Raw genomic sequence first — 19,100 nt, forward strand, 5'->3', positions numbered from 1 at the left:
CTGGAAATAGCATGTTATAACTTATAGAGTAGTTGATTATATAATTTATATGGTTGAACATTTGTAGTCATATTGCAGATTGGCTCTGGTGGGTTGGCTCTGACAGAAGAGCAGAAGATAAAGCTTGCAATTGCAAGGGCTGTGCTATCTAATCCTTGTATTTTACTACTTGACGAAGTGACTGGTTCTCTGGACTTTGAAGCAGAACGCGGTGTTCAGGAAGCTCTAGACATTCTAATGTTAGGGCGCTCAACAATCATCGTAGCCCGTCGCCTTTTCCTAATAAGGAATGCCGACTTTATTGCAGTTATGGAGGAGGGCCAGCTTGTTGAAATGGGTACACATGATGAACTATTGACAGCTGATGGGTTATATGCTGAGCTTATTCGGTGCGAAGAGGCTTCAAAACCACCAAAAAGGTATTTTGTGGATGCTTTTCATTTTTTTTTAGTTGTGTCTACTGCAGTGTAATGTGCTTTTTAATAACATGGTTATCAAACATCCTTTCTTCATCTACCAGTTTTCTGATCAAGGTAGAAATTTGTTAAATAGCATGCTAGTGGACTGATAATGAACTAGAAAAGATTAATGGACTAGACATGATTGCAGGCAACAATCAAACATTCCTTCTTTATCATTATACTACAAATACATGTTAGCTTTTGAAATGAATTGATGCTTAACTGATTTGTAGGTGTTGAATTTTAATTTGGGCATTTACTATTTGTGCTTTGATTACAAGAATTTCTGTATGATTTTTTTTGTTTGAAACTCAATTTTCATATTGGTCATATCTGCCAAGACGTTAAGTTTAAAGTTTTAACTTTTAACAGACTATGGGCTGGCCGAAAGAATTGAACTAACAAAAGGGAAATCATAGAGATTGAAGTATCTGAGGTACTTCCTCCTCGTATGAACGATTTACATGAACTGTAGTAATAACTAGCAGAAGCTTATGATTCTGGATGAGAGAAATAATAGGAGTATCAAAGTGTGAAAGCAAGATCATGATAACAACACCTCTCAGTTTGATGGATAATCATTTTGTTACTGAGGAAGTGACTTACCAGGACAAAGAGAAGGATAAAGGTGTTATGATAACTTCTTTCCTGGAATATTTGGACGGATAGTGGCTCAATTGCGAGCTTCCATAGCAGCTGGTAGCCATGAGGGAGCATTCTTTTTAGATTATAATTTTTGTTGTTGTGTTGGAGCCTGTTGTAAAACCACACACTGTACTAGAAAAGAAGGAAAAATTTGTGAATGGAAGGTTCATATCAGACACCATACATGAGGAAGAAAAAACAAAGGTCAGAGGAAAGACCTTTAATGTTAATAATGGATCTGGCACATGCATTCTTTGTTTTAAGGGGTTGGGCACATTTGATTTTTCAACTTTTTTTTATAGATATTCTTAGTGTTATTTTCCAAAGAACTCCGAACCAATTTATTGATACACTGATGTGTTGTTTATTCATTGGACATGCCAACATAGAGGATTAATAAGTTCATTAGTTTGTGATGACAAGTGTGACACTTTCAAGTTAGTTAGAAGAACATGTTGCAGGAAAATGACATTTAGAGAAAGGTGTGTTTCTTGTCAACCAACATATTATGTACAGATGTCTGTTGCTTATGGTAGATGCTTGGAAAAGAATCTGCAGGATTTAGGGAGGTATTGGAATTCTACAAGTCATATCTAAATCAAGGTCACATATGGTAAATTCAAACTTCTTTTTGGCTTTAGGAATAATGAAGATGTGCAAAACATTCTTAACTATAAAAGGAATCCATTGGCAACATGTGGACCTCCTTAGGACAGTCATATCTCTAGAAGCAAGCGTTGATTCCTGATAAGATTAGGTGTCTCAATCATTTGGGCACACAATTAGAAAAATATATTTTTGGACTCTGGAGGGTAAATGTGGAGCAGTTAGGATGGAATTTTTATACATGACTGCAAGTTCTCACAATAGATTTGAGGATGTTTTGATAAGCTCAATTCCAACTGCTTTAATTGAGGAATCAGAAAATTGCAAAATAGATTAATATGTGGGCATGGCTATAGCTTGCCGTGTGAAGGGATACATAAATGTTCAATCCTTATGGTTGCAAGACTCTGCATTTACTTGCAAAGCAAGCCATATACAAAGTATGCTGGATTATATCACTTGCTTATTAGAGAACGCAAAAATGCAATTGGTTTCCAAGTCAGAATATGGTGTTCAACTGCAGTATAAAGTGAAAGCCAGAAAATTTGGGGAAACAACAAATTGCTAAATCCGATAGTTAAGGACATTTCCTAGTATGCCTAAAGAAGAAAAAGTTGACTTGCAGGATTCCTGTGACATCCACCAATTGCATTCGCAGTTGTGTGCGCTCATGTGGGTGTCCTGTAGCTCTTCGATGGAATTAGACTATAAATATACAGTGTAATTTGGTAATTTTGCACCCATACAATGTATTCACACAAGAAAGGCGTAAGACAGATGGACATACTGACAATATTATAATAATGCAAGACAAGAGGCATCTTTTATTTTTACTTGGAATGAAAGCATGGGAAACCCCGGAGTAGTTCCCCACATTTCATCGATGGTAAACAGGGTAAAATGTCGGCCCTGATTACTGGCCCTTGCCCCAAGGGAATCGAAGAGAGTCGAACCTGTGATCAGCAACATCTAGCAACCATATCAATGAGCTTCATCTTTGGCTCTAGACCACGTGAGCTAACCCTTGGGGCTAAGCTAAGAGGCATCTATATCAACAAAGATTGTATATGTTAAGTGCAGTTGGAAAATAAAAAGAATTCATAATAGAATTTACAAGCTTGTGAAAGAATTTTAAGGAAGCCTAAAGAACATATTCTTACAAAGGCCTCTGGAAATAATTTTTTTAAACAACGATAAGAAATTGAAGTTACATTGACATATTACATCAGCTATATCTGTAGAAGAATGCACTCTACAATCCTTGAGCAGAGTCTTGAAACTATCTACTTGTTTGGCTATTTGTAATTGTTTTTAGTGAACAGTATCAAGATTCAAAACGAAAAAAAAGTAGCCAGTTTTAGAAAAAAAGAGCTTGAGAAATTCTGAACGAGAAGAGCCAGCCTCATGTAATTGTGGAGACAGATCATTCAGATTAAATGGAGTTTACTGAACAGTGTCAAAACAAAAACAATGTAGCCAGTTTTAGAAAAAAAGAGCTTGAGAAATTCTGAACGAGAAGAGCCAGCCTCATGTAAGTGTGGAGAAAGATCATTCAGATTAAATGGAGTGGGTGGAGAGCTGTAATCCATGTATTCATCTTCATATGTACACTGTATCTTCCTCTTCAGTTGTTTGTGCAATCCCAACACATGTAATTTGTCCAAATAAATAATTAAAATTAGTCATTTATGTAATATATGAGGGTTAAGCATGCATCTTACCCTAAGGCATTGTAACTCACTCTTACAATAAATAAGATGATGTATACAAATATTAGAATTCAAACAAATGTTACTGTCTTCTCTCAATCTCTTTCCCTCTTCTGCCAACTAACAGTGGTACCAAAGCCAGACACTCTCATCTTGTGATCAAAGGGTTGCATGGGACCAATTTCCAAAAAATTGAAGGGTTTGAAGAGAGAACATGCTTGAGTAAAAAATACATCTTATATGTGATTGCCAAACTTTGAAAGGGCAAACATTATTCTTTAAATCACCAACCTTAGATTGTTGAAAGAGAAACAAACTTAAATATTTCAAGATCAAAGAGAGCACGGTGGATTCATTGAACCTACTGTAAATGGGGACGACGTCAGATGTTGAAATTTTCACTGCCCGTTTGCCTTCCCTCTAGGAGCAATTTTTCTGGTCCTGTTGACCTTCAGCAAGTATTTGCCTGCATAGATGATAGAATAAGTCTTTACTATGTGCATTTTGTTGTACAGTCTTAACAAACTTCTATTTAAACTGACTGTGAAAAACATTCTTGAATATGAACTTGCCACTTGGAACTTCAGCTGCACATTTCCATTCACTTGAACAATATTGTACCTGCCATTGTCTGAAACAAATGTCCTTGTTCTGGACCTAGGCTCCTCAAAGAAACAATCAACTCTTCCTATATGTTGTATGCTTTAAGACACCTAGAAGGAAATACCAACCATACCCACCAGTATGGTTGCTTCTTGGAGTGTGATTATCACCTCCAACAATGATTTTTGTTATGTAGAAATATCTTGCTGCCATTGTAGTTTTTGATGGCTGACCTGGCAACATCTCCTTGCTAGTATAGCCAAAAAATTAGCCCATAGTTGTCCTGACTTTTTATCTTCCAGCTAAGTTGCACGAAACGCCAAAATGTTTCAGAGTTTCCGAAATGGGTACGTTTAGAAACGTCACCTCCCAAAAATGGAAATGTCGGCCGAAACTTCAGCTGAAAAGTGAATAACACATTATCTTGCAAGAAAAAAGGGAATAAGACCCATAGATGACAATTTAGAAGGAAAAACCAATGTTGTTAAAAGCTCGCGAGCGGGATTAAATCGGTGCGATCGAATCGAAAATCATCGAAAGCGGAAAAAACGTTTGGTACAAAAATATTCATTCATTTTTTTATATCTAAACCATCTACAACATAAATACATTGACACATGATATAAGATGTAATCATTTCTAGCGCTAAAATCACACATAACATTGTCATGTCCTGAATAGTAAGTCTGACTCCTGAGTCCCAACTCAGCCTCATATCAACATATGATAATGTATCTCATCATGTCATAATGTCATAGACAATAAAATGAAGTCTAATCCTATTGATTTCCTCTGCCCTCTTGCGAGAAAATGCCACAGCTTTCCTTTCTAGATGTAGATGTTGGTGCCTGCTGAGATGGCAGTGGAGTCTGATGTGCTCTAGAAGCTGAAGAACTAGAAGTAGGAGCTATAGGAGATAGACCACGTCCTCTACTGGTTTCCGAGCAGGTGGTGTCACCTGGAAACATTCAATCTCCCAATCCTGAATCCTGAAAAACTGATAAGTCTGCTGGATTTTAAATGTAAAACTTCTCCATATGAAATATGAGGCTGGACCACTCTCAACATCCTGAGTCATTCTGGATGAAAATGAAGATTAGGAGAATGTCACTTTTACTTCATTACATGAATAGCATACATACTAGGGCCTAGACCATAAGCTGCCCCACTCAAAAATTATTTGTTTCTTTCAAAATGCATGAATGACCTGAAAACGAATTATAAAATCGCGCTGTCCCAATCACGATTTTTTCGAAAAAAGATTTTTGAAGCGCGATTTTTTAATAAAATCGGCAAAAAAAAATAGGCGATCGAAATGCGATTAAACGACAAGCTGAAAAAATCGCGATTTTATCGCGATTTTACACTGAAAAACAAGTCTATATTAACTCTAATAGATGATTACATGATGGTCGAGTTTCGGGTACGGATACGGCCCGAAACGGCGGGTTCCTTGAAGTTTCGTGCAACATAGTCTTCCAGGTAATTTTTCATGTAACTTTCAATGAGCTGCCAGCCTTCCACAAGTTGTACTCATCACTTAATCCATGTAAGTTCTGTTAGACTTTCACTCAGAAACAACTCTGCCTCAGCTTCTGCTGGTGATATTGGCTCTAAACTTGTGTTTTATCTACCCATTACACCCTAGCTGCCCACTGTCTGTCCAATATTTCTTGCCAGTATGATCCAACAGATTACCTTTTTGTTGTCCTAATAAATTTTGTCTCCTGGGTAGTTTTTCTCCAAACATTCAGTGAACTGTCTCCAATTATACAGAACACGTACACTTCCTTGACTCTCAACAATGTTAAATGCACATAAGGTCTGTTAGACTTAGTCACAAACAACCTTTGTCTCTGTGAGTAATAGCCACTGAAGCAAACTTTTACTTTATGTACCCAACTCACCCTGATGTGATGCCCACTGTCTCTCTGCATTGTATTTGTTGGAAAAATGTTAAATTCGTTTATACCAGATCTGATTTACTTTATGTCAACAATTTATTAAAAGTCCAGAAAATATTTATCTCAGATATTTTTGAAATTGCTGATAAAATAAACATGGTATATTAACTCAGAAAATAAAATGCAGCGGAAGTACAATAAGGAGGAAAAAATTTAGCCTTCCTCACCAGCAATTCGGCCGTCCTCTTCAGCTGATTTGGCCTGTAGAATTTCCTTGAAAATTCTGCACTGCTGTAGTGAACAATTCTGAAACTAAATTGTAACACTAACACACAGAAGTTCTCCACTCATTTGCAGTGAAATACACACAGAAGTTCTCTACTCATTTGCAGTAGAATAGAACATAATTAAATGCACATTAACACAACACAATACCACAGTATTTTCTAGGGAACCCAACTGGGAAAACTCTTTCCCTGTTTGAGAATTTTATTGATAGAAATTTGAGCAATAAATCTCTTACAATACAACTGTTTCAATCAGAAAACAATCTTGTATTCCCTTTGCTTGTCCTAAGCTGAAACAGTTGACAAGAATCCTGATCTGCTTCCTAAATCCTTGCGCATAGGGAGGCCATATTATTTAGAAATTAATTCCCAAATCCTAGCGCAAATCCCAAGGAATTCTCTTCTATCAATCTGTGCACAAGCTTCTCCTTAGTACGCCTTTCCCACACACAAGCTCCTGCACACAAACTCGTGCTCTCTATTGTCTTGTCTCGCCAACTTGTGCTCGCAAAACAATGAATCAATTCTGTGCCTTCATACTCCTCATCAACTTTTCGACCATGCTGAATCTGACAAGTTAATTTTAGAACTTGGACTTGTGATTGATTAGTTAATTGAGTCAAATTGACTCTTGTAACTCATCCTAGCCACAAATAACTCTGCTAACTTTTAGCAACTCATCCTAAATTATAGGAATTCGTCCCACCTTATACGAACATGTGCATGCTAAGGGCATGATTGCTTGTGGTCTCTTTGACTAAGGCACAAGTCAAAGAAGTACTTTTCAACATGACCTCTCTTCCCTACATTGGGCTTCCCTGAAATTTCTCTCGAAATTCCCTGCTGCAATTTTTTTCACTTCTCTATAGTCTAATTGAGCCTCTCACTCTTGAGAAAATCGCTTTCTCAACAATTGTGTGTCTTCACCTCTCCCTTAGGGCTATTTTTTAATTTCATTAAAGCCTAAATATCTGTCCTTGATGGCCCAAGTGATCAATGGCTAGGGTTAAATCCTAAGCCTCACTCGAGATCAATGATTCAGATTATATCTAAGTCATTTAAATAATTTTATTATTTATCCCTAGAAGTTTGGCCTAATAGTTAACAATATTTAATGAAATTAATTATTGTACTTTCTTAATTTAATTGTAGGAAGGAAATCATAAAATCACTTACTCCACCAAGCAAACACCTAAAGACGCAATAAAATATCTTTGACATGCTAAGACACCAAGCCAATGTAGAAGACCGTTCGAGGCTACAAAATTAACACTCCTTCCTAACAAAGAAGGGATTCTCCACCACACCCATCATGTTTATGTAAAGCACAAACTTCCTTTTCACTATATGCTTGGTGAGAATATTTGCTACTTGCACATCTGTGGAGACTCACAACATCTCGTTGGACCCTGTCTTGATGAAGTGGTTATTGATCTTTATATGCTTTGACCTATTATGAAATACTAGATTCTCAGAGAGCTTAATGCAACTCTTATTGTCAAAATGAATCAAAGTGGGCCCCATATCAAGGCCAAAGAATTCTGTGAGCATCTTGCGAAGCCATATGGCCTCACAACCTGCCAAACTCGTTGCCAGCTAAGTGCCACTGCGTGCTACTATGTAGTATACCATAGGATCATAATTGAACCCAAGCCGAAACAACAACCTAAAGTACTCTTCTTGTTCTCTGCATTCCCTGCCTGGTCTGAATCTTTGTAGCCTTGCAAATCCACTCCACCAATTCTAACATACCTCAGTTCATACTCCACTATACCATGAAGATACTTGAGCACATGCTTTGCTGCCAGCAAATGAACCCTCCTCGGCTCGACCATGAACTAGTTGAGCATGTCCACAACAAAACAAATATTCGCCTAGTGTTGACTAGATACATCAAGGACTCAATCAACTGTCTATACAGGGTGGGATCTACAACTCATCCTCAGAAGCATAAGGCCTTATTTAATCTCCATACGTGGGACTTCCTCTCATGCATCTCAAATCCTTGAGATTGCTCAATATACAACTCTTCCTCAATTTTACCCCATTGAGCAAGGTAGTCTTCACATCCATTTGATCTATCCCCCACTCCATCTTTGAAGCAATAGAAATGACTGCATATCTGGTGATAGGAGCAAATGTCTCCTCATAGTGTATTCCCTCCTACGAGATCCCTCTTGCCATGAACCTAGCTTTGTACTTTTTGACATTGCCTTTAGCTTCCTGCTTGATTTTCAAGATCTATTGAGAAGTGATCACCAACTTCCCCTCAGGCCTTGGAACTATCTCCCACGCATCCTTCCTAATGATGGAACTATACTCTTCCACCATGGCGTCCCTCCAAACTTGCTGGTTTGTTGCCTCCTCAAAGGTAGAAAGCTCATGCTCACTAATGGTTCTCCAAAATAATTGAAAAATCTGGCTGGTAGTCTACTCTCCTTGAAGGTTTTGCTAGGAGTGCCCACATGCTCCTTTGCATCCAATGTTATGAGAACTTGGTCATTGAATCAATAGACCCCCTTTACAAGGAATTGGTCAGAACCGAACCATAATCGGTAAAAAACCAGGCCAAAAAATTGGTCAACCAAAAACACATAAAATATTCAAATTTTAAAGAAAAAACATATATATTCACGTGCATCCATATTAATCCAAACCATTTTACACAAATAAGCAAAAATTCTCATTTATATAGCATGTAATGCACATAACCAAAATAACACTGAGTGCAATCTATCTCTAAACCAAAAATACATCAAAAAACAGGCATTACATGGTTTCTAGCATCCAAAAAAAATCATGCTACAACAAATACCTACATATCATCAAAATCTTTTCCTATATTGAGATTTTTGTCATCAATGTCACCCTCTAAGACCCTCTAAGCATTAAAATAAGATAGAAAATGCTTAGCATGTCAAATTGAGATTTTGTTTGAGTGACAGGTATATTTTCAGTAGGATCATAATAGAGGAGTTTGAAAACCAATGCCACTAACATCAAGGGACATAGAGAGCTTGGTGCTCTTGATTAAATACTAGTTCCATACCCTCGTACATGAAAAAATCAAATGGAAATGTTGCAATCCCCCTAATTATGAAATCTTGAAAAATTGTTAAAGTCTGTGTTTTGAGCGGGATCTAAAATTCTACTTTCTCCATATGAAATCCAATGAGTTTGAAACCAATCTCAAACAGCCCGAGTCATTACATGGTAATGTTAAAATTTAAGTAAAAGGATGAAAATGAAAGATAAAGGAGACTGTCACTTCTACTCTAATAATTTTACATTACCATGAATTGCATGGTAATAGTAGGGCCATAGACTTGAATATTAGGCACTTATTGTGGGCCAATAGCGAGCTAAGAGAAAAATTTAGAAAAGAAAAGAAAAGCAAAATAGGCCCTACATGTTGCGTTGTACGCAGCTTTATTGAACCAACCGATTCGGTGAAAATGGTCGGTTTGTTTACCGAACTGACCAAAAGCGATTTAGGAGGCCGGTTCGAACTGGTTTTTCCCCCCAACTAGTTGGACCGGTTCGGTTTGGTTCTGATAACATTGTCAACATCTCTCAATGTTTGCTTAGCGCATCTCAGCCTCCCCTTAACAGAACTCGAAGGAGCATCTCGCTTCTCTTGATTTGAAGGTTGTGCCCCTGCTGTTGGTGTTGTTGGTCCTTTTTTAGCCTTGGGAACCCTCTCGCTCCTTATTTCCTGCCACTGCTGGATCTGTCACATGTGGCCTCCTAAAGATTCTGCCCTCCTCAAATCTAGCATCCCTCCTGACCACTATCTTCCTCTATCCTAGAATGTAAACCCTGCAGGTCTTCAAGGTCTTACTATATCCAACAAAAATGGCCCTCTCTGGTGAGGGCTCCAATTTAGTCCTCTTCTCTAGAGGAATGTGGACATACATTGGACTATCAAAGATGCGTAGATTGTTGGTCAAACTAATTGCTTAATAATATCAACCTAAATCATCGACCAAGAGTTTGTAGACTTAGAGATGCTACACTATATGTGCAAACAAAGTTCAGGGAATTGATAGGTATTGTAATCTACTACAATAGAATAGGAAGGCATTCATACAAAAAGTAAATTTAGGGGATGTTTGCTAACTGCTGGGGTGTCAACACAAAGTCCCTTCATCGCATTTTTCAATCTTTCACTATGACCTAATAGAGTGTTCTTTCAGTCAAGGAAGGACTGCAATGCATATCTTTCCCTTCAAAAAGCAATATCATTTCTACCAAAACAACGATTTAAATGAAAGGGAAGGGAAAATAAATGAGATATGGTGATCATTGGGGTTGCACACAAAGCTCTTGTGTTAAAATTGGCAACTAGGGCCAAACTCCATGTGGGTCAGCTTATTTATGGCAACTGATATTTTTCTTGGATCCCTCTCATCAAGAGGTGTAGGATTGATCTAAAGATCATCCGATTCTGATAAGTATTCATGGAGATATGAATTTATTTGTGTTATGGGACAATTCGTCAAGGTCGGCCGACAACCAAATAACCCCCATGTGTGCTCAACGTTTTAGTATAAAAGGAGGTGACTCGATAGCCATTTGCACACACTTCACTCTTGATTTCTCTCCACTTGTTTTTGGGTTTTAGTGGAGGAGAAGTCTAAGAGAAGGAAGCCCTAGACGCAGGAGGTAAGGAGACTAAACAAGGAGCCCTAGCCACAGTTTGTCCGCAGTGATGAAGAGGTTCAATACTGCCCTAGCCGCAGTCCTAAAGAGGGTGGTTTAGCCGCACTCCAAGAGAGGAGATCCCTGCTCCTATACGCTACCCAAACTTGCCATAATACGCTGCCTAAAGGGATACCCTAACTACAGTAAAGAGGATCCCTAACTCGTTGTCTAAAGGATGCCATAACCAACAAAGAAGGTAGGGACAACGTGGGTGTCTTAGGGTTGTTGGAGCCTCTTGGTGACTATGTGGAGGGTTGTTCTATGCTACAACCAGGTCGAGTTTGAAGAAGAGAGCACGCAGGTCTGTGTGGGTAGCGTCAAGGTATGGGTAACACTGTTTTGGTTGGCTATAGGTGATAGCAAGTCCTTGTGGTAGGCCAAAGGCCTTGCCTAACTAAAATAGGGACAACGTGGAGGTTTCTTGGGCTGAAAAGTGCCCAAAACAACGACACGTATGGAGGAGACCCATCCTTGATAAGGTCGCAGTCTTTGAGGGTTGTTTTGGGTGGTTGTTTGAGGGTTGTTGTAGCACATGGGTGCCCTAACCAGTGATTGTGAAGAACAACAAAAAAGGAAGACTTAGACACCACCTATTTGCTGTAAGTTAACATTTTTGAGAATGCATTTTTGGTGCACATCTTGGCCACAGTCTTGAAGACCAGCCACGCTGAAAGGAGAGGTCTCTTCAGATGTTTTATGAGGAGATCCTAATCGCTGTCACAAGAGGTTCTTATTAGCAGTTTAGAAGGGCTATACTATGTTGGCCGAAGGAACTGCTACAGTAATGAGAAACCTCCCTATTTTGATGAGAAGAAGCTCCTATACCACACAGATCAACATTGTACATGTTGATGACAACCTTGTGTGTATCCTAAGACTGTGGGATCATAGTCTATCTTGCTACTGGGCTAGGCCATAGGCCAATAGCTAAGGCAGTGTGACAGCATGACTAAACAGTGTGGCAGCATGACAAGATCAATGGTGCAACATGGTGTAGATCGGTGTTGCTGGACATGGTGCAACAATGGTACATGGGACAATAATGGTACATGGTGCAACAATGGTACATAGGACAGCTATGGTACATGATGCAGTACAGTGATGGGTACAGTCATGATTAGTGAAGCATGATGAAATGCAGCATAGTGATGATGGGTGCAACATGGTGCAACACAGTGAGGTGCAGCATGATGATGAGGTACAACACAATGATAGGTGCAGCATGGTGATGGAGTCACCTTGGAGAATCAGTTGAAGCAACACGTCTTCAACTGAGTTCAGTTACCTCGTATCATCTTCTTAGAGATGATCTATGCTCCTATTTAGATAAGTCAAAGTGTTGACTTCTGTTGTAAATGTACTATCTCTCTCTCTCTCTGCTAAACTATTGAAGAACATATAAGAAGAATTGATCAAGGGTTTCCCCACATTGGGGTTTGTCCTTGGCCAGCGCCACATCTTGTGTCCTCTTGTCTTGGCTTGTCTTCTGTCATTTATGTTTATGTTCTATCTGCAATTTACTATTATGCTGATGTGATTGCTAATGTGGAAAAGACATAGAGCTAATTGTGAAAATTCAAATAAATTGCTCTAAGCATAGAACATACCTAAAATTAACATGGTATCAGAGCTAAGATGAAGACAAAACCCAAGCAAGAGTGAAAGAGCAATCACCGAAGATAGTTGGGAAAGGACAAAAGGATCAATGGATTCCTTATCCCTCTTCAAATTCACCAAGGGTGAAGTCGAAGTAGAGAATATTATCAGAATGGTGCAGCAGAAGCTTTTGATGACCTACCTAAAGATCACTTCAATGGGAATTCCAGATCTAAGGGTGGAAGGAAAGGTAGATGCCTTGTTTGTAATAAGTTCGGCCATTATGCGAAGAAGTGTCTAAATAGTAGGGACATATCACTTGATGATGATAACAATCATTCTAGGGACATCTTCAATGATCGGAGGAATGATAGGTAATGCAGGTCATCAAGGAAATAGCTGACTTTTCAAAGAAAGCAAGGAACCCCAGATATGAAGAATCAAATGTTGTTTTGATAAGATAAAGAAGCATTGTCTTATATTGGCCCTTTCCTCCAGACTCTTTGGGAATCTGGCTTATTGATTGTAGTGCTTCATGGCACTTTATCGGATAGAAGGGTGCTCTCTCTAAATTGGTAGAGATGAAAACAATCGTGGAATTATACTTGGAGTCAATGCCCCCTATCCTAGAAAGGGTGTAGGGAATGTTACGCCTCAATTGAATGAGGGTAACTCGATTCATTTACAAGAATCTCTTTTATGTACCTGATCCCAAGAAGAACCTGGTGTCCATTTTGGCAATGGAAATCAAAGGTTTCAGGGTGGCATTCATTGATGAAAAGGTATGTGTTTGAAAATAGAATTTTCAAAGATGCTTTTACTCATGGGTTCAGGGTTGGCAATTTGTATCAAGTTGCAAGAAGCCCATTGGGGACCATGTCAGTTGACACATATCGTTTATAGCATCGGAGGTTTGCTTATTATGGGGCCCCACCCGATGTGAGTCAGACGGTGACAGGGATGCCTGAATTCAAGAAGAGCATGAAGGTACATGTTCGCAATGTACCGAAGGAAAATCTTACAAGGGGACCATTCCCCTCTTGTAGTAGGTCCATAGGTTTGGAACAACTCGAGGGGTTTGAGATTCATGATTGGGAATCTCATGTATGCAGGTGGAAGAAAACCCTCTATGGCTTGAAGGAAAACACCCCGGGCTTAATATGAGAGGATTGACAGTTGTTTGATGAAGTTGAGATTCACTAGGAGTGAAGTCGATTCAAACCATTGCTTGAAGGTTGTGGATGATAGACCTCTCATACTGGCACCTTATGAGGATGACCTCTTTCTGACAGGTGCAGACCCTCTCATTTGCAAAATTAAGAGGGAGGTGGATTCCGGATTTGGAATGATGAATTGCAAGCTCGTGAATACCTCGATGGATCTTAACTTTCAGAAGTTATGTGGTAGGGATGTTGGACCTGATTTGGGAAATGTCTTTGAGTTTCACAAACTCATTCTAGCATTGATGTTCTTGGTGAACTCTCGTCCAGATATATGTTTTGCAGTTAGCATGTTGAGCTCATATATGGTTGAGCCTCATTGGATTTGTGGCAAGAATCTTCTAAGATATCTTCGGGGCACAATCTCTCATGGATTGAGATACACTGTCGGAAATGTAAAGCTGCATGATTATTCAAATGCTGACTAGGCAGGTAGTGTGGAGGATTGCATGAGCACTTCTGAGTGCTGGTTCTCTTTGGGTTCTGCGTCGACATCCTGGATGAGCAGGAAGCAGAAGACGATTGCTTTGAGCACTGCTGAGACCGAATACATAGCTACGAGTATGACCTCGTGTGAAGCTGCCTGGTTGAGGAAGCTCTTCATTGAGTTGTTTGACACATGATGGATACCACCGTGATCTTCTGTGACAACCAGAGGGGGATTCGACTATTGAGGAATCCCGTGTGTTATGATCGCTCCAAGCATATAGACATTAGGTACCACTTTATCTGGGATATGGTACATTGATGAGTAAGAAGGCTCCATCGCATTGGGATTGATGTGCAGGTCTCAAACATTTTGTCGAAGCCCCGAGGATAGGTCAAATTTGTGACTTTCCAGAACGACTTGGAGTCATTGAGAGACCCTCTTATGAGGGTCCTGTATGATGCATGCATTGAGATCTGGGAGCTCCGGGGGGCTTGGGGTACTTCTTTGAGCAACAAGCGACCATAGGGCGACTCTCCCTCCCCTAGTGGTGCGCTGTGTATTGGGTGAATGGTTCAACCTTCCCTTGTGATACCCTGTGGCAACTCGTGGGCAGGATGAGTGGTTCTCTTGCCGAGGCATCCTACCTATGTAGTCTGGGACTCATGGGAAGTACCTCTCGTTTCGCCAATGAGTAGGGAAATGGGGTTAGGGACCATAGTAGTACCAATGGACGCATCGTGTATCTACTGTACTCCCTATGCTAGGATGACTGACATTGATCTGGGATCAATTAGAACTGACTTCGGGTCAGTAAGAGTGATATAACTCACTCTCTCTTAGAACTGATTTGGGATCAGTAAGAGTGGTATGACACACTCTTTGGAATTGACTTCGGGTCAGTAAGAGCGCTATTGAGCACTCTTTTTATCTGGGACAGACTTTGGGTCAGTAGAGGATGGTATGAGACATTCTCGATCAATTCTTCTTCTTCATGGTTCAACGGAGCAGAGTAGTGCAGGGCATTGATGGAAGATATAGTACAGTCTGGCAGATGGATCAGCAGATGGAGTTCTTCCTATTTGAGAGGGAGTGTTAAAATTGGCAACTAGGGCCAAACTCCATGTGGGTCATCTTATTTATGGCAGCTGATTTTTTTCTTGGATCCCTCTCATCGAGAGGTGTAGGATTGATCTAAAGATCATCCGATTCCGATAAGTATTGGAGATATGAATTTATTTGTGTTATGGGACAATTCGTCAAGGTCGACCAGCAACCAAAAAACCCCCATGTGTGATCAACGTTTTAGTATAAAAGGAGGTGACTTGATAGTCATTTGCACACACTTCACTCTTGATTTCTCTCCACTTGCTTTTGGGTTTTAGTGGAAGAGAAGTCTAAGAGGAGGAATCCCTAGACGCAGGAAGGAAGTAGACTAAACAAGGAGCCCTAGCCACAGTCTGGCCGTAGTCATGAAGAGGTTCAATACTGCCTAGCCACAATCCTAAAGAGGGTGGTTTAGCCGTAGTCCAAGAGAGGAGATCCTTGCTCCTATACGCTGCCCAAACTAGTCATTGTGAGGAACAACAACAAACGCAGACTTAGACACCACCTATCCGCTGTAAGTTAAAAGTTCTGAGAATGCATTTTCGGTGCACATCTTGGCCACAATCTTGAAGACCAGCCACGCTGAAAGGAGAGGTCTCTTCAGATGTTTTATGAGGAGATCTTAATCGCTGTCACAAGAAGTTCTTATCAGTAGTTTAGAAGGGCTATACGACATTGGCCGAAGGAATTGCTACATCAATGAGAAACCTCCCTATCTTGATGAGAAGAAGCCCCTATAACACACAAATCAACATTGTACATGTTGATGACAACCTTGTGTGTCTCCAAAGACTGTGGGATCATAGTCTATCTTGCTACTGGGCTAGGCCATAGGCCATAGCCAACAGCTAAGGCAATGTGGTAGCATGACAGAATTAATGGTGCAGCATGGTGTAGATCAATGTTGCTGGACATGGTGTAGCAATGGTACATGGGACAACAATGGTACATGGTGCAACGATGGTACATAGGACAACTATGGTACATGATGCAGTATAGTGATGGTTACAGCCATGATTAGTGAAGCATGATGAAATGCAGCATAGTGATGATGGGTGCAACATGATGATGAGGTACAACACAATGATAGGTGTAGCATGGTGATGGAGTCTCACCTGGGAGAATCAGTTGAAGCAGCACGTCTTCAACTGAGTTTAGTTACCTCATGTATCATCTTCTTAGAGATGATCTATGCTCCTATTTAGATAAGTCGAGGTGTTGACTTTTGTTGTAAATGTTCTATCTCTCTCTCTCTTTGCTGAACTATTGAAGAACATATAAGAAAAATTGATCAAGGGATTCCCCACGTTGGGGTTTGTCCCTGGTTAGTGCCACATCTTGTGTCCTCTTGTCTTGGCTTGTTTTCTGCGATTTATGTTTATTTTCTATTTGCAATTTACTATTATGTTGGTATGATTGCTAATCCGGAAAATATATTGAGCTAACTGTGAAAATTCAAATAAATTGCTCTAAGCATAGAACATACCTAAAATTAACATCCTGTTTGACAAAGAACAAATCTATCACCTTGGTTGGACCAAATGGTCACATAACTAGGAGGGTTGCAACATGCATCAATTCCCTTCAATGATCAATCTCGCTCCTGCAACCAAGCAACGATTATAAGCAATAAAACATTCGACAAACTAAGAAACAAACACACTGGTCTATGAAATTGAAGGAAAAAACAAAGTATAGTCTAAACTAATGTTCTAAGCTATACTACAGTAATAAGGAAAACAGGGCGACGTGGGTTTAGTTGGTCGACCCTCAACCAACACGACGCTGCCTAAGAAACTTCAAAATTGAAGTTGCTGTGCTAAAAATATTAGGCACTAGCTTCAATAATTTGTCATTAATACAAAGAAGAAATCAAAGTTATGTAGTTGCCAACAATTCCAAATGATGAGATTACAAGGTTACGTAGGTGATAAGAACCACTAGCTGATCTAACTTCTAGCAAATCTAACTCTTAAAACCCTTTCTATCCCTATATTTATCTAGACTGTCAAACTATGGACAAATTACAAAATATTATGTTTTTCTTATTTCTAGAAGATTTATGGTTGTAGAACAACTCAAGATTTGATTACACTTGATCCATTTGACATATAGTCAATTGAGAATAGGCTGGAGTGGGTTTATTTCGCTGGTTGGTTGCTCTGTTTGGGATGCAATCTGGGAATAGTCGCAACAATAAAGATACCCTAGAAAGAACTGTGTGTATCCTCCCCAATCAACACACATTTTGGGGAAACTGTTCGTGAGTCAAGTAATTGGGATGTTCTGCACAAAATCGTTGTCCCTCTTCATTTCCTCTTAAATTGCACTTGAAGCTAGTCACTCAATTCTACTTGGCATAAGTCCGAATCATTGTTCATGAGTTGGAGGCTTGTGGAATCGACCTGGGTACAATATAGAGAACATGAAAGCATGTCATCAAGTCTAGGAATAAAACCCCTGTCCTAAAATCCCACTTGGAGTTGCGTATATATGCTAACCTTGGAGTTCAGCGACAGGATTGCATAGGAGTTACAAGAGTAGAACTAGGAGGAAATTGTCACAAGTAAAATCAAGCATAATCCTCTCTCATCAGTTAAAAATAAAGGAAAATGATGATAGTTAACTATTTTAACATTTGTAAGCATGTCATGGTATATCTACAAAGAAATGCATTAAGATTGGTAACAAACAAACAAAGGTGTGAGACAAAATGATAGAAAAATGGGTGTTTTGGATGGTGAGAAAGATATGAAATTGGCAACTTGACATCTCCCCCATGTCTGCATGTTTGCATGTCCTCATGCAAACAAGATAGTGCTAACAACAAAAAGTACTTGTCTAGAATCACCACAAGGTCAAGACTGAAAATGCTCTAACCTAAGGCTTCACCGATTTTCCTGATGCTGTCTATCCAGATGTCTGCTTGCTTCAATATTCTAGATCAGATCTTGGAGAAAAACCCAAGCTTTCCTTCTTAGAGCCACAGTCCTCTCAACAAATTTCCTTTCGAGTTAATGTAGTTCCTGAGTTCCAGGAAATTAACCAAGTTATTGTTTGTAGCCGCCAGACCCACTAAAGATGGTTGTATACCATCACTTGAATATTTTTGTTTGTTTGTTTTGTTGTTGTTGTTTAGATTTCATTGAAATATATAATGCACACTTTTTACATTCACACCAATTTGCAATCAGTGCCATCACTTTTGTCATTCTTGTTGCATGTGTAACCTTCCATTATATTGCGATTTCCCCACCTCAATGATGCTTGTTTGAACTGTCGCACTGCTCTTGAAGACCTTTCATTAGAGTGAAGTTTTTGCATTCTTCCCTGTTTGAGATTGACTCCAATGCCCATTTCCTTGCCTTAAGGACTTCTCATAATTATATAATATTTGTGAGGGTTTACTAAACATTTCAAGAAAAGAACACTGGAGGGATCTTGATTGTTGAGGACTTAGCTTCTCTGTATTTTATTGGCAGAGAATAACAATAGCACATACATTGCTTGCATAACCCCAACTTTTGGCACCATTGCTTTTCCTCAGGTGTAATACCAACATGTTCAATAGAAATACCACTACTTAATTTTAATCTTGAAGTTCCCTGAACAGTCAAACTATGGACATGTTACAAAATATTATGTTTTTCTTGTTTTTGGAAAATCTTGGTTGTAGAACAACTCAAGATCTGATTACACTTGATCCATCTTACATGCATTCAATTGAGAATAGGCTGGAGTTGGTTTGTTTTGATGGCTAGTTGCTCTGTTTGGGACTTTGTTTGGGAATGACTGCAACTAGGAAGATACCCTTGAAGGGAGTGTGCGTGA

General features: G+C 39.4%; 1 protein-coding gene across 1 annotated transcript in view; it reads left to right on the forward strand.

The window, feature by feature from the left end:
- The window catches only part of LOC149190433 (ABC transporter B family member 6-like), an 89,877-nt gene that overhangs the window by 8,151 nt on the left and 62,626 nt on the right, over positions 1-19,100 (forward strand). The window contains exon 9 of the mRNA XM_089412150.1: positions 79-419. Coding sequence (XP_089268276.1) covers positions 79-419 — 341 coding nt within the window. The remainder of the gene's footprint in view (positions 1-78; positions 420-19,100) is intronic.

Source organism: Pinus tabuliformis, chromosome 3_1, assembly GCF_031772625.1.
Source record: "Pinus tabuliformis cultivar Carrire ecotype Pingquan chromosome 3_1, CPIR1, whole genome shotgun sequence".
NCBI lineage: Eukaryota > Viridiplantae > Streptophyta > Pinopsida > Pinales > Pinaceae > Pinus > Pinus tabuliformis.